Genomic DNA, 19,239 nt, shown 5'->3' on the forward strand with positions numbered 1-19,239 from the left:
GCACCCGCTTTCCAGATTAGCTAAATTAGCGTGTGGCTATCTTTGTTAAAGCTCTAACATAATTCGTCTGCAGCAGCCATTGCGTGTTGTTGTGATATTTTATTCTTTAACGACAAATATATTTAGTACGATAAGTTGGGGGCTTTTCCTTTACAATAAAATACATGTTTGAATGATTCGCTAGCTATCTTAATTAGCTCGCTAGTTAGGCGACCAGAACTCACGGATGAAATCGCGACATCTGATTGGTCCAGCGAACAACGAACCACAAAACGAAGTTAAACGAAATATGTACGTATATAGAGACTTGTCGTGATGAATTAGACATCTAGTGGAAACAGTGTGGTACTGCACACTACTCAGAAATAAAACAAAATCAAATTTAAAACGAAATATATATATATATATATATATATATATATATATATATATATATATATATATATATATATATATATATATATATATATAAGGAAAAATAAATGTGACCAAATAATATTGACTTCTCATGTTGGACTAATTACAGATTTACTGCACTTCAAGTTATCAAATGTCTTAAACCTCACTCAATTATGAAATGCGATGGGAAAATGGGAAAAAGTAAAGAATATTTCCCTCAATTGTCCTTTTGATGTCAATAATTTGCCTTTAAAATGAGCTTCATTCAACCGTACGTTTAAATGTACTACAAAAGAATGAATCAGCATCTTTCAGTAACAAATCAGTTATTTAAAAACCAGACACTGAATCATCTATACTTCGATTACTAAATGACAACAAAATACTGTATATCAGAAGAGGATTTTATAATAGATTACACAATAGTGAATAATTATCCACGATACACATCATACAAAATAATTATAACAGTATTATCATCTTATATAAGTATTACACTTAACTTATAAACCCCCAAAGTGCAGAAGCAAACACTTCTTTATTCTCTTTTTATTAGAAGTTCATATTCACATAATTTATATACACATTAATGATGAAGAAAAAAAACACATCTTTTCTTACAAAACAAACTGTGTGTGACGTCCCATACTGCTGTGAGTGTAAGAGTACCAAATAACCAGCACAAGAAACACCACTTTATTCTAATTTTATACAAACACATTTTACAGAAGTGGTTCCAGCACATTCAAAATGCACAAATATGATTTGTATAGAATATCATCACTGTGTTCTGTTCAGATGAAACCTAGCAGGATTCAGACTTGCAGTTTGAGAGCATCATGCTGAACTGGTGGCTATAGACCTCCATTACCTGTTAAGTACATTAGCCTCATAACTCCAGAAGCGGTGTGATAATTAAATCTGTATTATTTTTATTATTAAAGTTATAAGATGATAATAAGTTATAAAGTATGCGGCCATATGTAACATCATGTTGTATATGTTGGCTTTTGAAAGGTAATTTATTGTTTATTAAAAATATTTTATTTACTGAAGGCTTTCACAGTAACATTATTTTACACCTAAAAAAAAAAGTCCAGTGCAGATTTATTGAGGTTAAACAGAATTATAATGTCCAGTTTATTATTATTACTCCATGACTATATTAGAAGTCATAATAAAGTCAATAAATATGCTGATTCTGAAGCAACGTAATACTATAAAATCATCATATTGCCCCAACTGTGTGTGTGTGTGTGTTAGCATATAGTTCTTATCCACAGCCCGTGTTTTTGGTGTTCTCCAGGATCTCGTTGTAAAGCCAGCTCTGTGTGAACTCCTCTGATTTCTCCATCAGCTCGAACAGACGTTTGTACTCGCTCGGGGAAATCTGTCCCGTCATCACGTCCTCAAACAGTCCCATCTGCAGCAGAAGGTCTGCGCCGCTGCCCGTGCTCCACGAACTGCATCCCGGAATAAATCGTCAGTCAAATTAACCACATCTCCACAGTAAACCCTGCTGTGTGAGTGAGGTGACGCTGCTGCCACCTGCTGCTGATTCTCAGGAACTGCATTTCTCACTATCAATAACTTCATTTATTTTTATGATTTGTGATCTGAGTGTGTGTGTGTGTGTGTGTGTGTGTGTGTGTGTGTGTGAGACGTACTTAAGCTTGTCGATGAGCCTGCAGCGGCGTTTAGTGAGACACTGTTTGACCATCATCACCAACGTGCTGCTGTTAAAGGGAGTGATGGAGGAGGAGAACAAATCCTCACGAGGAGTGATCCTCACCAAGCACAGGTGATCATTAGGAACATGCTGAAAACACACACACACACACACACACACACACACACACACACACACACACACATTAATACTCCATGTATAGTGTTTAGAAGGATTTGTTTTTATTCGTTATAGTGTTTAATCTGAAACATTGCCTCAGTGCCGCCTGCTGGAGGAGTGCTGTACTGTCACAGTGATTTAAGTTTAAGAAAAATGTGTGTGCACATTATCATTTACACACATTACTGATTAACACTCAGCAGATTACTTGTGTGTTAGTTTGAATAAAACGTGTATGGCGTGTGAACAGGAGTTTCACTCACAGTGCTCTTAGGAATCGCTGGACCTCCGTGCTTCGACGCTGTAACAAAAGACGACCATGGTTCCTGATAAAACACACACACACGACAATTATGAATACGAATCATCAGAATAACAAACTGTAGAGGGAAGTGTAGAGCAGTAAATGAACAGACCTGGTGCAGCAGCTCGATATCACACGCAATCTGCCACAGAGCACTCAGAGCCTGATAGTTCCTGTAATCTCCAGGTCTCGCTGCCAACTTCTGTCTCACACACACACAGACATTGTTCTGATGATTCATACAGACAGATACACACAGACATACAGACAGACAGACAGACTGACTCACGGTGTACTCTCTCTCACTGATGAACATGATGAGCTCCACTCGGCCGTAGCAGAACACAGACAGACGCTCATACAGAGCATAGACCAGCTTCCACAACATGTTCCTCTCGTTCCTCTGAGACAAAATCCCCACCACCTTCACCGGCACGTCTGAACACACACACACCATCACATTATCACCTTCACCAGCGCACATACACACACACACACACACACACACACACACCTGCTGTCCACGGCACCTCAGAGATCCTGAGATCAGTAAAGAGTTTCTCGGAGAACATGGCTGGAGGCTTCATGCTGCCCTGACCAATCGGGTCCAGCTTAAAGAAATCACAGTGGATCACCTGCAACTGTCCATCCAGCTTACACTCCAACTCCTAACACACACACACACACAGTGTTATAGTAAAACTGCAATAAACTTTTAGTATATTCAGTCCTTCCCATTTCTCTGTCGTCACTGGGGCAGGGTATCAATGAGGGGTGGGGCATTGATGGGGCGGGGCATTAATGAGGTGGTTATGGAGAGTGTGTGATGTTTACCTGCAGCTCAGGGAGGAAGGATTTATCGCTCTCCAGCGCCACCACTCTGTGAGCTCCACAGTTCAGAAGTGTGCGAGTTAACACACCCGGTCCTACACACACACACACACACACACACACACACACACACTTGTGAGGTTCTTCATCATGACCCTTTAATCTTCACATCTATAACATCACATTACACACAACACTTTTGGATCGAGTTTGTAAGTCAGTAACACACACACCTGGGTTGCACTCGAATATGACGGCCTTGCCCTCGTCGATGTCGGGTGTGAGGTGCTCGGTGACCACGCGTGCAAGCTCAGGGTCGACGATGAAGCGTCTCAGGTGTTTGCAGGTGAGGGCCTTGCGCGTGTTCTCCTCCACCTCACCCAGGTCCAGCGGGTCATAGCGGCTTAGGGGGCGGAGTTGATTCTGGAAGTTGGCGGCGGCAGCGGAGAGGTTCCTGCACGTTCTTCCCGAAAAGTGAGACACCTGCTCTGCCCTGCACCCGTCCACTGAGGTTCTCCTCCAATCCCCCACCGAGAACCCACATGCTGAGGAGGAGAGAGCACGCTGACCTGACACGTTGGGCGGGCCTAACAGAACCTGCACACATCGCAGGAGAACCCTGGTCCTACCACACACGGACATGATGGACCTCTCACTGCTGAGTGAGAGAGAGAGAGAGAGAGAGAGAGAGAGAGAGGGGGGAAACATTTATTTTCGTTTCTTTCTCCGTCATCTGTCCTTTGTTCCTTCTGTGCTTCCTACTTCTTTATTTTTATTCTTCCGTTATGTCCCTTACTGTTTCTTTCCTTTTTCTCTTTTCTTTCCAATTGTTTATTCATATCATCTTCAGTGTTTGTATATCTTTATTTTTAATTTCAGCATCATTCATATTTAATCACTTCTATATTTCTAATAATCACTTATAACCGATATTTATAACTTATCCCTCACATTCATATTTACAATTAATGTACATCACTGTGTGCACGTGACTGATTTTATATTTTCTAATTAAACAGATTATGAAACTTTGGACGTTGGACAATAACGTTACTGATGCATTATAATGTATTTAATAACATTAAGGGTCCATATTTATGAATTTAATAGCATTAAGGATGAATTATAATGTATTTAATAACAATAAAGCGGAAGAATCTAACTAAAGGGCAAGCTGTCTGACGTTGACGTTATTTAATTAGCCATGTGGCTAAGCTAGCGCGTGAGCTAATTCCGCTAATATAAAACATTGATTATTTTTTATAATAATTTTTATAATAATAATAATAATAAGTGTCTTCCGACCTGTGGAGTTTACACAGCTGATGGAGAACACAGGACGGTGTGAGGAACGAAAGCACGCTTCATCTTTCTACATCCACTAACATTGTAATGTGACATTGAACACACGCTGAATTTTCCCCACCCGTATTCTGACAGATCACGCCCCCACTTCGCTGTGATTGGATAAACCACAGAACCATCTCATTGGGTCGCGTTTCAATGCGTGTGTTGTATTCTCGCGCGCTCATGAAGTGTCTCTCAGAACCTGAGGTACTAACCCGAACTGTTCCCTGTTCAGTACTGCTACTGTGTGTGTGTGTGTGTGTATTTTCTTTACCTGGGAGGATTTTAAAGCTCACGCGCTAATCATTTAACAGCCTAGTATGATTGTAGTGTGATTTGGAACAGCCACAATGCGCAGTAGGCGGCTGAGTCTGAGCTGCTAACCAATCCTAGGGCAGGAGGCGGGATGTGTCGGAATGCGGTTGGGAGATATATAACCCATAAAAGTTTTTTATTATATGGCGCACATAAGTGCGTCATCATCGTGCGACAGACAGCGTTATGTTGTTATCAATGTCATCAAAATAGCGTCAAAGATACGCATACGGTAGTTTTATTGATTATATGAATACTGCTAAATAAGTTATAGTGTTCTTGAAGTTGAACTTGAAAATATTTTTAAAGAGTTGGTAGAAGTCTTAAATACAGAACTCAAAACTCAATTTAAAATTAATATTACTTTAATTCAGTTGAATCAACGCGATGGCCGTATTTTATGCGTAAATAGAGCGCTTTGTGTCAGTCTTGAGTGCTTGAGTGAGAAAATGGCGGTCTCCTCTGTGAGGTGTAAAGTGGAGAGTAAAATGGAGCGGTTTATTAGTCCGGGGAAAGGAAACGGATTACGGGCTCTGAGTGAAATTAAACCTGGACAACTGATTTATTCATCGGAACCAATCGCTTTCTGTGTAGCCGAAAAGTTTTTAAAATCCACCTGCCAGACCTGTCTCTGCAGGTGAGTGTGTCACTTACTTTATTTAGTTTTATTTGCAAGAATTATATAATTGGGCTGTTAATAAGGGCAACAGTTAGACTGATGAATCTGTCGAAATCATAACTGATTACAGCAACTGACCGGCTCAGTCCCAAATTCACCCGGTCCCTATTCACTACTAGTGCACTACATAGGGTGTAGGAAGTTGACACACCCCCCTCCCCATTCTACGCAGGTAGGATGTAGTACACTTAATTAGTGAATAGTGATCCATTTGGGATGCAGCCTGTGATAATATTTTCACTCTGTGCTTTAGACATTTACACTGTTTCATCTGTTTTCGGAGAGAGAGAAAGAAAGAAAGAGAGAGAATCATGTTATAAATGTGACGCTCAGTGTGTTAAATGTCAGTTTTACAGTTAGACTCCAGGGGGCGCTGTGGCTCTTTCTTTATTCACTACTGCAACACAAACAACGGCTGTGTCCTAAATCATTATACTAATTTTCTACATAGTGTGGCGGAATATTACTACAGAAAGATTACCACTGTTGGGAAGCGTTTGAGTTATGATGTAATGTAGTGGGAGGGGTTTAAGTTATGATGTAATGTGGTGGGAGGCGTTTGGGTTAAGATGTAATGTGGTGGGAGGGGTTTGGGTTAAGATGTAATGTGGTGGGAGGGGTTTGGGTTAAGATGTAATGTGGTGGGAGGGGTTTGGGTTAAGATGTAATGTGGTGGGAGGGGTTTGGGTTAAGATGTAATGTGGTGGGAGGGGTTTTGGTTAAGATGTAATGTGGTGGGAGTGGTTTGGGTTAAGATGTAATGTGGTGGGAGTGGTTTGGGTTAAGATGTAATGTGGAGGGAGGGGTTTGGGTTAAGATGTAATGTGGTGGGAGGGGTTTTGGTTAAGATGTAATGTGGTGGGAGTGGTTTGGGTTAAGATGTAATGTGGTGGGAGTGGTTTGGGTTAAGATGTAATGTGGTGGGAGGGGTTTGGACAAGTGGCTCTATTTCCGCTTGTGGCTATAATATGGATAAATTGATAATTTGATCAATTGGATTTGATTGGAGCAGTGATTGGATATAAATCTGTTTAAATGGAAGTGTTTACATCAGTATGTTTATGTGAATCATCCTCACTGACCTGAACTGAACTGACCGGGTGTAAAGAGGGTCAGTGTGAGTTTGAGTATTTAATCCTGTTCCACAAATCCTGTCCTTATTTTGATTTTAGGCATGTAGCTACAGGACAGGAAATGCCCCTAGTGACAGGAAATACCCAGAGCAGGGAACCCCAAAGGACGATCACTTAAGTCCAGAGAATCTCTAGCTGTGACTGCTCAGTGATTTGGATCTTAATGAACGTTGATCAGGAAATAAAATACAAGAAATAACATTGAAAACTCCAGCAATTTTATTCCTGAATCCCCTGTGGGTTATTTTTTAAAATAGTTTTACACGCACGCACACATGCACACACACACACACACACACACACACACACAGACACACCACATTACATCAACTGTATACTATAAATGTGTGTGTGCGCACGCGTGCGTGTGTGTGTGTGTGTGTGTGTGTGTGAGTATAGGAGTGTTTTAGAGGAAGTGAGTGTAAGATCAAAGCGTAGTGTAATTGTGGGCCGTTCCCATTTGGTTTATTCTTAATGAGCACTAATGAGTGTGTGGAGTTTAAATCAGAGAGTCGCTTAAAGCATAAACACACACACACAATTACTGCCTTTGATTTTTCTGTGTTGTGTGTGTGTGTGTGTGTGTGTGTGTGTGTGTGTGTGTGTGTGTGAGAGAGAGAGAGAGCGAGAGAGCGAAATGGAATGCTCTGTGGTGTTTATTCCTCTCTGTACGTTATTCCTTTAAATGCTTAGTTTTATGGTTGTGTGTGTGTTCAGTAGTGTAGTGTGTACTACACACACCTCATGTTAATACACACTAGTGGTGGTTGAGGAGATTCCCCCATACTATGTAAAGTGCTTTGAGTGTCTAGAAAAGCGCTATATAAATATAAGGTATTATTATTATTATTATTATTATTATTATTATTATTATTATTGCTGATAGAAGGTCGGTGACGGTGAAGTTCAGCGCTGATCCTCACACGGGTCTGACTCTCACCTCTTTAATTTCCATTTAAAATCACTTTAGCAGTGTCATTTTCTTTCCTCCATTTTATTTCTGTCCTTTTCATTTCCACATGCTGTGTGTGTGTGTGTGTGTGTGTGTGTGTGTGTGTGTGTGTGTAATTGTTAAAGACATCATTACTCACATAAATGCACTTTTCTGACACTCACATTCTCTCTGTAGGATTACGCTGCGCTGGTTTCACTCGTAGCTGTGAATAATTTTAATAAGCACGTCTCCGTTCACTGATGCTCAGCTGTAAATGTTCTTGTATTATATTCTGTACATTCTTTATGTTACTATTGTGTGTGTGGGTGTGTGTGTGTGTGCGAACTCTGTGACCTGTAGGTGTGTAACAGTATGATGGATCCGTGCTCTTATTCAGTATCATTATTAAGAGCAGTACAGCAGGATGTTAACGGTGTTCCTGGTCTTGAACACACACACCACACACACACACACACACACACACACACACAGAGAGTAAAGCTGAACACAGCACAATCGGGTCATTAAGTGTTTTAAAATAGAATAAAATTACAGTAGGAGATTAGATTTTTACTTCCTGAAGATAAATAAACAAAAAAAAAAGTGGTCATTAAAAGTTCTGGAGATCTCTCACTTTAAACATTATAAAAATGAATTAAAGGACGTTAATGTGAAATAGTTTAAAGAGTATAAATTATATAAAAGCCAAAAGAACACTGAAGTTCTCTACATCACTCACCACATCGGAATCCCGAGCACTGACCTGAGCACGGGAACGAGGAGGAGGAGGAGGAGGACAAACACAAAAAATTCAGTATGTGGTGAGAAAAATGTCCTTCAGAATGATAATTATGACCTGGTACGGCTTCGTGCTGGGACAGAAAACATCAATAACACGATAACTTTCCACACCTGCTTTATCAGGTGTCGATATGTTGATTATTATGAAATATAAGCGTACAGACGCTTTAAACTCTTTAACTCAGTGTTACTGTTCTGCACCAGAGGAACACAATCAAAATAAAACAGTCAGTTGAGGACATTTTTCTCCAACAGTTAAGACGCTCTTGGTGATGTAATTATAGACCGCCGTCTTGTTTTTATATATCAAGTGTCTCAAAGTCGTATTGAGGCATCATCATCATCTTCATCATCATCATAGAAAACATATTGTTATATTTTCATGTCCTGAGCTACTCCATGGGTCCTGGCCTCAGTCTGATCTCAATGACCGATTCAGTAGGATTTTTAATCCACAATCTGTTTAATTAAACATTTTAATGATGTAACGAGCCTTAACGAACTCCACCTGTAATTGATGAACATGAGAGAGGCGGAGCCACAACACTCAGCGATATCAGTTTAACGTTCTGCCTCATACACACACAGTGTAAACGCTCATTCCTTCCACGGTTTAAAACTCGTTACTGCCTCATGTTTGTTTTTGCTTCTCTGGTGTGAGACTGTAGTTAACGGGTTGTGTTGTTATTATTCCTGATCGTGAGAGTAAATACTGTAATGAATTATCATTAGATAATGAAAAAATTAAAGATAATTACGTCGTATTTCAAACGCTGTGGTTTATGGTGGAGTGATTTGATCTCCTGTTGTTGTTTACCGTAATGAAGATGTTGAAGTGATTTAAATACGGATAAACATTAGCGCTTGTATACAAGTTGTTTTTTTTCCCCTCTGGAGCTTTTAACTAACCTACACTCCTTTAGCTGCATTTCTGTCCCTGTTATGACCGTGTCACTTGTTAGTAGCAGGTCTTTGTCCTCGCTCGTCTCCTCTCTCCTCCCTGTTTATCATCATCGATCCGTTTCCTTCTTCACGGTCGCGGCTTAAAGCTCTCCTCTGACGCCCTCCTGAACCCTGAAAGCCAATTCCACCATCTCACCGCTGACTCAGTCCTCGCTTTGTGCTCCAGTTAATTAGGTTCAGGGCGTCGAGTCAATCAGCATTCTTCTTTTGCTGCAGGTTTTACCTTTAGCATGTGGACATAAGATGGATTACAGCACTTGGCTAAACGCCAGAGTAAATACATTCGCTTTTAAATCAACCCTCTGCTTCACTATATTCTTACACTAACTTTACAATCCCAACATATTATATTATTATAGCGTATAAGTAGTTTTAAATATTCAAAATTAATTCCAGCAAGGGATCATCACTGGAGTATGGGAGCTACAGTAGCTAATACGTTTGTGTTAGAATTGTAGGAGTTGTTTTGCTAACTAGCATGTTTAGCGCTGTGGAATTTCCCAGAACGTTCCATGGACAGTCCAGACAAACAAAACAAACCGTTTATTCAGTAAATATTTCTGCAGGCACGGTTTAATCCCCCGAACACAATCCTCAAGATAAAATATAGATGGAAAAGGTTTGTTCCTGCCAGAAATGTATGTGTGGTGATTTGGACCCGAGATCGAGAGCTGAGTGATGAGTCCTGATGTGAGTTCACACTCCATCTGTGTGCATGATTTATATTTGTGTTTACAACGTTAATTCCCAATTTATTCACTAATGGTGGTGATTTTCTGCGTCAGAACTGATAAATGTGCCGTCGTGAGTTTAAAGCAGCAGTATGTAATGTATAAATCCCCTTTTTCCTTAGAACAATGGTCAACGTTTCTTTGGGTTGTTCCTTTGCGCATGTTCTAACTCATTTGAACGTCATTAGAAAGCTAGAACCATTAAATATAAAAACAGTTTGTTTGGTTTTTTTCTGATGTTTGTGAAGTCTTTCCTCCTTCAGATGGCATTTTATCACGATCCAGGAAGAGTGTTTATTAATGTTGGGCTCCTGATTTGCTCTTCAGATCCCGGACTGTACCATTTTCTCCATCTTCTTTGTATAGTTACAGGTTCCTATCTTCTTAAAAGGTTCCAGTTTGGAACTCCCTTTTAGGGAAATACTTTTGGGGTTGAAGGGTTCCTTAATGGTTCTAAGAGTGTAGTGTTGTACATGTACACGTCCTGAGCTCAGATCTGTGTAATGAATCCTGCTCGCTCCACGCTGCACCGATGTAGGGGATCATTAGTCGTTTGTGTTGGAACTCCGTCGTGCCTCAGCAGCTTTCTCATTTTCAGGATTAGTGACTATCAGACCTTCTTCAGTCCACTGCATGATGTTTTTTAAACATGACACGTCTGATTTGGTTTACAGCCGGCTTTAATCCCTGGACTGGAGCTCATTTGAGGCAGGAAGAAGGGCGTGTGTTTGATCTGTGGACCAGGTTTCATGGTGAAAAAAGAATAAATAAATAAAATGCCATTAGAGAGAACCTGAGGCAGAAGTGTGTTTCTCTATTACACACTATGGAGCTTTTATACAGGAACATTATTGGGACGTTTAAAGGTAAAATCAGTGAGGTGAACAGACAGCGTTGCCAGGTGAGTGAAAAGGTGATAACTGTATGAATATCATGTCACATTGTGATATATAGAAATAATAATAAACAACACTAGATACAGGATACAATGCGCTTCACATAAAGTTAGTGTTGTTTTTGGCTGCTCCCTTCAGGGGACACCACAGCAGATCATTGGTCCACATATTTAATTTGGCACAGGTTTTACGCCAGATACCCTTCCTGACGCAACCTTCCCATTTTATGTGGGCTTGGGACCGGTACTGAGTGCAACTCCCAGTGGTTGGAGTTCCCTACCTGGGAATGGAACCTGGGCCACGATAGTAGACCACCAGGGAACACAAAGTGCTTCGCAAAAAAGTATAATACAGTAAAGAAAATAAGCAAAGGAATAGTAAAAGGAGAATTAAAACAAGTGAAGGACAGGAGAGGGGTATAACAGTAGGTTTTCAGTTCTTAATGACCCTTCAGATTTTGGGGTTCAGTCTCCATGTGGGTTTTAAACAGACTTTGGGCTTGTTTCTGCTGGATCTGGCAACTCTGCAGCATTTTACATATTTAAGCAGCTGAAGTGTGACAGAGAGACACACTGATTAAACTCAGGCTGTCCAACACACACACACATTGGCTTTTATGAGCTCAGTGAGGTTAATATTGATCTACACACTCGTTTAATGGAGCTCATGAGGAGTTTACACTGATCACATCGACGTGCTGAGGAGTGAATAATCACATCAACAGTCCTGACTGAACCCTGAGATGATTAGCATCGCAGATTAACAACTAGCCTTCAGCATGCTACAAATACTACAATATTACATGTATAAACTTTTTTTTTTTTAATCTGCATTTCTATTCTAGGTGTGATGCAAGTGAGGTGTAGGTGTGATGCAAGTGAGGTGTAGGTGTGATGTACTGAGGTGTAGGTGTGATGTACTGAGGTGTAGGTGTGATGTACTGAGGTGTAGTGTAGTGATGTAGGGAGGTGTAGGAGAGCTGTAGTTGTAATGTAGTGAGATGTAGGGGAGATGTAGGTGTGATGTAGGTGAGGATTAGGTGTGATGCAGGGAGGTGTAGGTGTGATGCAGGGAGGTGTAGGTGTGATGTAGGTGAGGTGTGGGTTTGATGTAGTGAGGTGTAGGGGAGGTGTAGGTGTGATGTAGGTGAGGTGTAGGTTTGATGTAGGTGAGGTGTAGGTGTGATGTAGGTGTGATGTAGGTGTGATGTAGGGAGGTGTAGGTGTGATGTAGGTGAGGTGTAGGTGTGATGTAGTGAGGTGTAGGTGTGATGTAGGTGTGATGTAGGGAGGTGTAGGTGAGGTGTAGATGTAGGTGTGATGTAGGTGAGGTGTAGGTGTGATGTAGGTGAGGTGTAGGTGTGATGTACGGAGGTGTAGGTGAGGTGTAGGTGTGATGTGTGGAGGTGTAGGTGAGGTGTAGGTGTGAATGTAGTGAGGTGTTAAAAAGTCATTACTTATTGTGTGCTGTGCATTTAGCTTAATTGGTTTCTAGAATCTCAGGTTATATACAAACTTAATTACCTAACACTCGTTAATGCTAGCTCATGGAACACAGGGACAGTGATTATGAGTTAAATGAATGAATGAATCCACAATATTACATAAATATTATTTATAACACGAGTTGTATACTGTACTACATCATTACGTATGTCATTTGTTAGCTTTGGAGATTAGCTACATTCACGACTATCCTTTATAGCCTTTTTGGACATGACAAACTCGCCTTTTTAGCTAGCAAAATAATGCTAATTCATTCTGATCAAAGATGTTTGCAAGACTTTTGCACGATAATTGTGTAACTGATTATGAGTCCAACAATGTGTGTATTTATGAAGATTTGCGGTTATGGACACACACACACACACACACACTTATTTGCAGGATACTAATTACAGTGTGTGCTGAGGGTCACACTGCTTTGTTGGGTTTTATCCTGATGTTTGTGTTTTATTTACATAAAATTACCTGTAATATCTCGTTATAAAAACATGTCATGTACACAATTACACACACACGCGCACACACACACACACACACACACACACACACACACACACACACACACACAAATCCAATTAAGAGTGAATGGAGAGTTGAATTTACATTTTTTTCACTACAAGTCCCCTGAGGGTGTGTGTGTGTGTGTGTGTGTGTGTGTGTGTGTGTGTGTGTGTGAGTGTGTGTGTGAGCATTGATGCTAGCTAACATGCAACTCGGTTAGTTTAGCAAAACAGAGTATATTTAATTAAACAGAAGGTGAAAATGAGTGAGCGAATATTGTAAATATTACCCATAATGCTCAGAGATGTTAAGATCGTGGCTCACAAACACCATCAGCAGTCCACTGTGCGTGTGTTTATCCTACCCAGTGCATTATGGGTAGTGTACCAGCTAGGGTACATCATATGAAGACTAAGCACTCACAGTGAGAGCTGAAGGCCTGACCTGACAGTGAGCTCAGTATGAATCCAGCTGTAGTACAGTACAGCGTGTTCCCTTGCTCCCTTTTATCTCATCGTATTGACATCACACCCTTAATGAGAGGGAAGTGGACTCACGGGGACACCAATCACAAACATCAGAGCACAGGCAGAGACTTTGATCGTCCTCATGTTTATTTCTCACCAACAGAACAACTCCACTGATGCGTGATGCGTCTCCACTGAACACTTAGAATTTTGTGACTAACAGGTCTATCAGGGTTGCCAGATCAGTCAAAAGCTCTCTGCAAAATAAGATGCAGGGAACAAACAAAACCAAATGAAAACCCAAACCAAGTCTGTTTATTTAGCCATTAGGTGGTATTTCCTCATTAAACTGTCAGGGGTTCAGATCTTTACACCTCAGAGGTTGCCAGATTTTGCGCGAGTATTAGAACAGCATCTGGACCACTGCCTTTAAACACAAACACTCCGCTTTAAACCGGAAAAAACATCAATGTCAGTGTAATATGTGTGTAATATGATGTACCATAAAGTAAAAGACTATTTAAAAAGTGAAAATATAAACAGTAATATGGTGAATCTAACAGGAGTCTTGTATATCACCAATATATTACATATTACTGCATGAATATAGCAAGGTGTAATCATCACATTAATCACTGGCTTAATTTAACAAAATGACTTCCACACTCGCTATTCAGCAGCACATAGAATAGCACTTGATCCAGTGCAGACTGTTATTTTACAGTTTATTTTTTTATATCGTGCTCCAACAGCAACTTAATGATGCCAGAAGACACTAAATCAAGGTCATGAAATGGTCATTTTATCCATCAGACTTTCACTCCTCGAGATAAGCAACGACTCTGAGTAAGATCTCCTCCGATGTCCTTCGTGTTCATAAAAACACCTCTTTAATAGTGTTGTCATGTGGTAGCTGTTTAACTCCGTGACTCCACCTTTATTATTCAGAAGCTTGACCTACACAGCAGCAGTGTCAAAGTGTGGGCGGAGCTTGGTATCGGTCACCTGGACCCTCTGTTATAAGGTGTTTAATGTCGTCCTATCTGAAAATTAAAATCTGTGAGCAGAAATCAGGAAAACTGAAAACCTCATCAGTGTGAACCGGAGAAAAACTATCTGCGTAATAAAAAACGACGACCTGTGCGAAAAAAAAACAAAAAACAGTACTTATTTAACATCAAGCTAAAGTTCTGCTCTTTTTTATTTATTTTATCCAGGTCATTAATTTATATCAGATGATGATTAGACTTCTCTCGTCATATATTATCAATTACACTGTAGTTAAAGAAGTCCGGCGTGCCAGAAGCTCATAATTCACCACATGACAATGAGGTTTAATGAGAGGAGGAAAATAATGAGGCTAATTTGTTGCTGCAGCTCCTTTAAACACTGATTCTGCGCTAAACAAGACGGTGAGATCTGGAATCACATTACACTCCATCACTCTGAGCTATAAAGTTTAATGCATCAATAAAACATTACACTCTTCTCATCAGAGCAGTGTTTTACTTAAATCATGTTTCTCTCTCAGCCTAATTGGGTTTTCAGGGCACACTGTGACTTTTCATCATCAGAATTCAGCCAGATTAATATTTAATGTGTATTATTTCACGATATCTTTAATTCATAGCTCCTCTTATCACTTAGCATTTCTCTACAGGCCGTGTTCTTCAGCAGCATCTGAGCGGAGTTTAGCGAACTGTTCCTCTGAACTTCACATTAATATGATAAATTCTCCTCGTTGATAATCGTTGATAAGGTTTAGCGCTCTGATTTGTTCACTTAAATAAAGACGTTTTTAAACGCACTGCCTTTATTTCAGAAGCAGATTTTTTTTCATATGTACACAGAAGAATAGGGAGAGTCACACCAATAATATATTTATAATTTTTATCTTTGTTTTCAGGTGATGACGTCACTTTTACCCCCCCCAGCAACGGCCTGTATTAAGTGTTGTATTCATCTCTCTATGAGGATTTAATACCGAAATTTCCCACATCAGTATTCAGACTTTTCAGTTAAGTGAGCGGTACAAACGTAGGGTTACGCCTGATTCTGTGCATTTTCTTGTTGGTTTGTTTTTTCCGTTTCAAGGTGAGTGTTTGTGTTTAAAGACAGGTTTAAAGTCTAGACGCTATCGAAAAAAACGGTTCTACTGAAGAAATATCTGGCAACCTCTGAGGTGTGAACTACACGCAGGTGATTTTAATCATCTGAAAGTGGAGCTCAGAAAATCAGCTGCGTAACCCGACTCTGAATCCCAGGAACTTTCCTCACGTAACTACTAATGTAACATTTGGACTCTGAGTACGGCTCTATATCATATACACAGCGCACTCGTTTATCTGCTGTGTTTGTGGCCACACCCCCAGTATATTATTTTATGTTTATAAAAGTTGTTTTTACATCTCACACAGCACATCCTCAATAACTCGCTCTTTATAAGAATTAAGTCTCTGTAAGAACACACACACACACACACGCACACTCCAGGCTACACCGCTGAGCTCGAGACCTGTTTTTAATAATTAATCAGGACTGATGGTGAAGCAGATGGAGAAAAGACAATCTCTTTATTCACGTCTGCAGAAAGGCAAAGGGCAAAAGTGTAGCAGCTCATAAATCATCACCGATCGTTAATTTATGTTCCTAAAACCTGCGCTGAAAACAAACCGGGCTTTGTGCTCATAGAGCTCCAACAGATGCTGCTTTTACTTTCATAAGACTAAAGGTATCGAACACAGATGATAAATTATACAGCTCGCACAAGATTTACAGCTCCAAATAATCTCAATAAACTTTTCAATTCAGTTCACTTTTTATTTGTTCAGCGTTTTTAACAACAGACATTTTCAGGAATCCGGACCAACTGTACGAACTACATAAACTCTCCAGAAGTTCCAACGATCTCTGCTTTTTCCTTATAAGCTATGTTTTTCTTCATAACGTCTCTATAGACACTTAATGAGATGTCGTAGACGGCAGGAGAAGATATCCACGCTTCTAACTTTTTCCGCCATTTTTGTGTCAGACAGTAAATGGGAACTAATAGCAGGTAGGAACTAAAGTGGTGAGCAGGGAACTGAATAAACGTTGCACTGTAGGATCGGTTTGAGGAATCGTTCTAGACGATCTTTTGGGTTGATCACTTCGCAGCGTCATAGCTAAATTACAAGAGACTCACACTCTTGCTAATGCTAATTTCCATGGAATTTAGAACATTTCATTTCAAAATGTCGCTGGAATCTCAGCTTTTGTGTTGAACGCGTACGTAGGAATTCATGTGAATGCAGTGTTAGCACACACACACTCGCACACACTAATTCTAATGCGCCGTGTGATCAGTTGTTGAGATGTGAATTTATTTCTTAATTAAATCACAATAATTTGACAAAGTGTAGTAAAACAGGACAGTTACTTTTAGTGCTCTGTAGCCCTCAGACCACTGCTCTATGTCATCTCATATAATCATTTATTATAATGATGATGATGATGATGGTCGGTGCTGCAGTATAAAATAAATCTAGATGTGATGAGTGTGTCTTATGTGAGATAAAACATCTGAAATGGAGCAGGCCATGGATTTTATTTCCAGCTCAGTCCACTTGTTCTCACATCCGCAGATGTTTTATTGCTGAACTGCACTTCTTTCTTTTCTCTGAACGGGAAAGTCATCAGTGTGGGTCCCGAAGGACACACCATCCATAAATTACACTTCTGCAGCTCTGTGCGTGTGTGTCTGTGTCTGTCTGTGCGTGAGTGTGAGGCTCTTGCAATTTTCCAAACAGGATTTTCTGGGATTTTTCTGGGATTTAGACTGACGGTTGTCGAATTGTTGGAGCGTTTTACTCGGTGTGTGTGTGAGGAATTTAAAAGGTCAGTGTTGAGGTGGAAACACGAGTGTGTCACTGTGTACGCTTCCAGTCGTTTACAGTAGAACATGGACTCAGTTCTGTTCTAAACGATGGCTTTGTCAACATTTAAATAAAGGAAGTAAATTAAAGTTCAGACATTTTATTATCCATCAGAATCACAGCACAAAATGGTTATAGGTATCTCTCTCTCTCTCTCTCTCTCTCTCTCTCACACACACACACACACACGCACACACCAACGCATGATAACGTAACATTATATGTAAATCTATGTACATGTAAATATCTCACGCTTACACGTACAGGCCAAATCAGCGATTATCATAAAGCAGAAAACTTGTATCTTTAACATTAAGATGTCTCTCTGTGTGTCTCTCTGTAGGGGTGAGAGTTTATTGAGATGTTCTCAGTGTAAGAGTTCTCGGTACTGCAGTGTTCAGTGTCAGGTAAGAGCCGCAGTCTCACTCTTAGTGTCTACACTTATTTCCAACAATTCAGTTTGGTTTTTCATTCCTCTTTAAGAACGTCTTCTCTGATCAGAATGTGGATGTTATTAACTGGTAGTTGTGATCTTTGACCATGAGATAGATAAAAGTCTTGAATTTGTCAGAAAAATGAAGGAAGAAACCCAAAAGTCATCTCCATGCAAGCCCCACCAATCACCCAAACCCCATCTCCATCCAAACCCCATCCGATCCAATCCCGAAACCAAGCCCCACCACATCTAAATCCCACCCATCACTTCTCCTCTTTTCTCAGTGTTCATCTCTTTCTCCTGCAGAAAGAGGCATGGCCTGAACATAAAAGAGAATGTAAATGTCTTCAGCATGTGTACCCGAGAGTTCCCACTGACTCGGTCCGACTGACGGCCAGAATCATCTTCACGCTGGTGAGCTTCATCTCTAATCCCCCAGCTGCTGTTAGCACCACTACAGTGTGTTATTCACAGGACAATATGAAAGCGTGCGTAACTCCAACAGTGTGGATTGTCTAGAGATGTTGTGATATTGTTGTTATATAAATAATGATGTGAAGTTAATGATGATGTTTGTGCAGCTCAGTGATCCTGCAGCAGACTCACAGGAGCTTTACTCTATAACTGAACACCAATCACGTATGTCACTTCCTTTTTACAATCTAATTTACATTACTGACAACTTTACAATCAAATATATACTACTGACATTAGCACGTTCGCCTCACACCTCCAGGGTTGGGGGTTCAAGCATGGTTGTTCAGCATGACAACTATATGCTCTAATATACACTACTAACAACCCTACGCTCTAATATACGCTACTGACAACTTTACGCTCTAATATGCACTACTGACAACTTTACGCTCTAATATACACCACTGACAACTTTACACTCTAATATACACCACTGACAACTTTACACTCTAATATACCAATAAAAATTCTTTATGCTCTAATATGCACTACTGACAACTTTACGCTCTAATATACACTACTGACAACTTTACGCTCTAATATTCACTACTGACAACTTTACGCTCTAATATACCAATAAAAATTCTTTATGCTCTAATATACACTACTGACAACTTTACGCTCTAATATACACTACTGACAACTTTATGCTCTAATATGCACTACTGACAACTTTATGCTCTAATATACACTACTGACAACTTTACGCTCTAATATGCACTACTGACAACTATACAATCTAATATGCACTACTGAC

General features: G+C 40.1%; 2 protein-coding genes across 3 annotated transcripts in view; one reads left to right on the forward strand and one right to left on the reverse strand.

Moving 5' to 3' along the window:
* Positions 1-913: 913 nt before the first annotated feature.
* On the reverse strand, positions 914-4,837 carry tfb2m (transcription factor B2, mitochondrial). 2 transcript variants are annotated; one of them, XM_017475981.3, is made up of 9 exons: positions 4,689-4,837; positions 3,617-4,041; positions 3,387-3,478; positions 3,067-3,220; positions 2,842-2,990; positions 2,665-2,754; positions 2,512-2,574; positions 2,067-2,218; positions 914-1,862 (listed from the first exon to the last, which is right to left on the reverse strand). In XM_017475981.3, exons 2-9 carry the CDS (start codon positions 4,023-4,025, stop codon positions 1,673-1,675), a joined length of 1,299 nt encoding a protein of 432 aa, XP_017331470.1. In that variant the 5' UTR covers positions 4,026-4,041; positions 4,689-4,837; the 3' UTR covers positions 914-1,672. The 2 variants fall into 2 exon arrangements, with proteins under 2 accessions (XP_017331470.1, XP_017331471.1); XM_017475982.3 differs by having other exon boundaries at positions 3,617-4,038; positions 4,689-4,829.
* A 457-nt stretch (positions 4,838-5,294) lies between these two features.
* The window catches only part of smyd3 (SET and MYND domain containing 3), a 34,761-nt gene continuing 20,816 nt past the window's right edge, over positions 5,295-19,239 (forward strand). Inside the window, exons 1-4 of the mRNA XM_053682564.1 lie at positions 5,295-5,682; positions 17,913-17,976; positions 18,312-18,419; positions 18,587-18,644. Coding sequence (XP_053538539.1) covers positions 5,495-5,682; positions 17,913-17,976; positions 18,312-18,419; positions 18,587-18,644 — 418 coding nt within the window. The 5' untranslated portion in view covers positions 5,295-5,494. The remainder of the gene's footprint in view (positions 5,683-17,912; positions 17,977-18,311; positions 18,420-18,586; positions 18,645-19,239) is intronic.

The sequence above is a fragment of the Ictalurus punctatus genome, chromosome 9 (genome assembly GCF_001660625.3).
Source record: "Ictalurus punctatus breed USDA103 chromosome 9, Coco_2.0, whole genome shotgun sequence".
Lineage (NCBI taxonomy): Eukaryota > Metazoa > Chordata > Actinopteri > Siluriformes > Ictaluridae > Ictalurus > Ictalurus punctatus.

Excerpts from the sequence above, each read along its gene's own strand:
- tfb2m (XM_017475981.3), bottom strand. The coding sequence starts at position 4,025 with ATGTCCGTGTGTGGTAGGACCAGGGTTCTCCTGCGATGTGTGCAGGTT. Across the intron at positions 3,479-3,616 it reads CATATTCGAGTGCAACCCAG|GACCGGGTGTGTTAACTCGC; the intron begins GTGTGTGTGTTA and ends GTGTGTGTGTAG. Across the intron at positions 2,991-3,066 it reads TGAGGTGCCGTGGACAGCAG|ACGTGCCGGTGAAGGTGGTG; the intron begins GTGTGTGTGTGT and ends GTGTGTGTTCAG.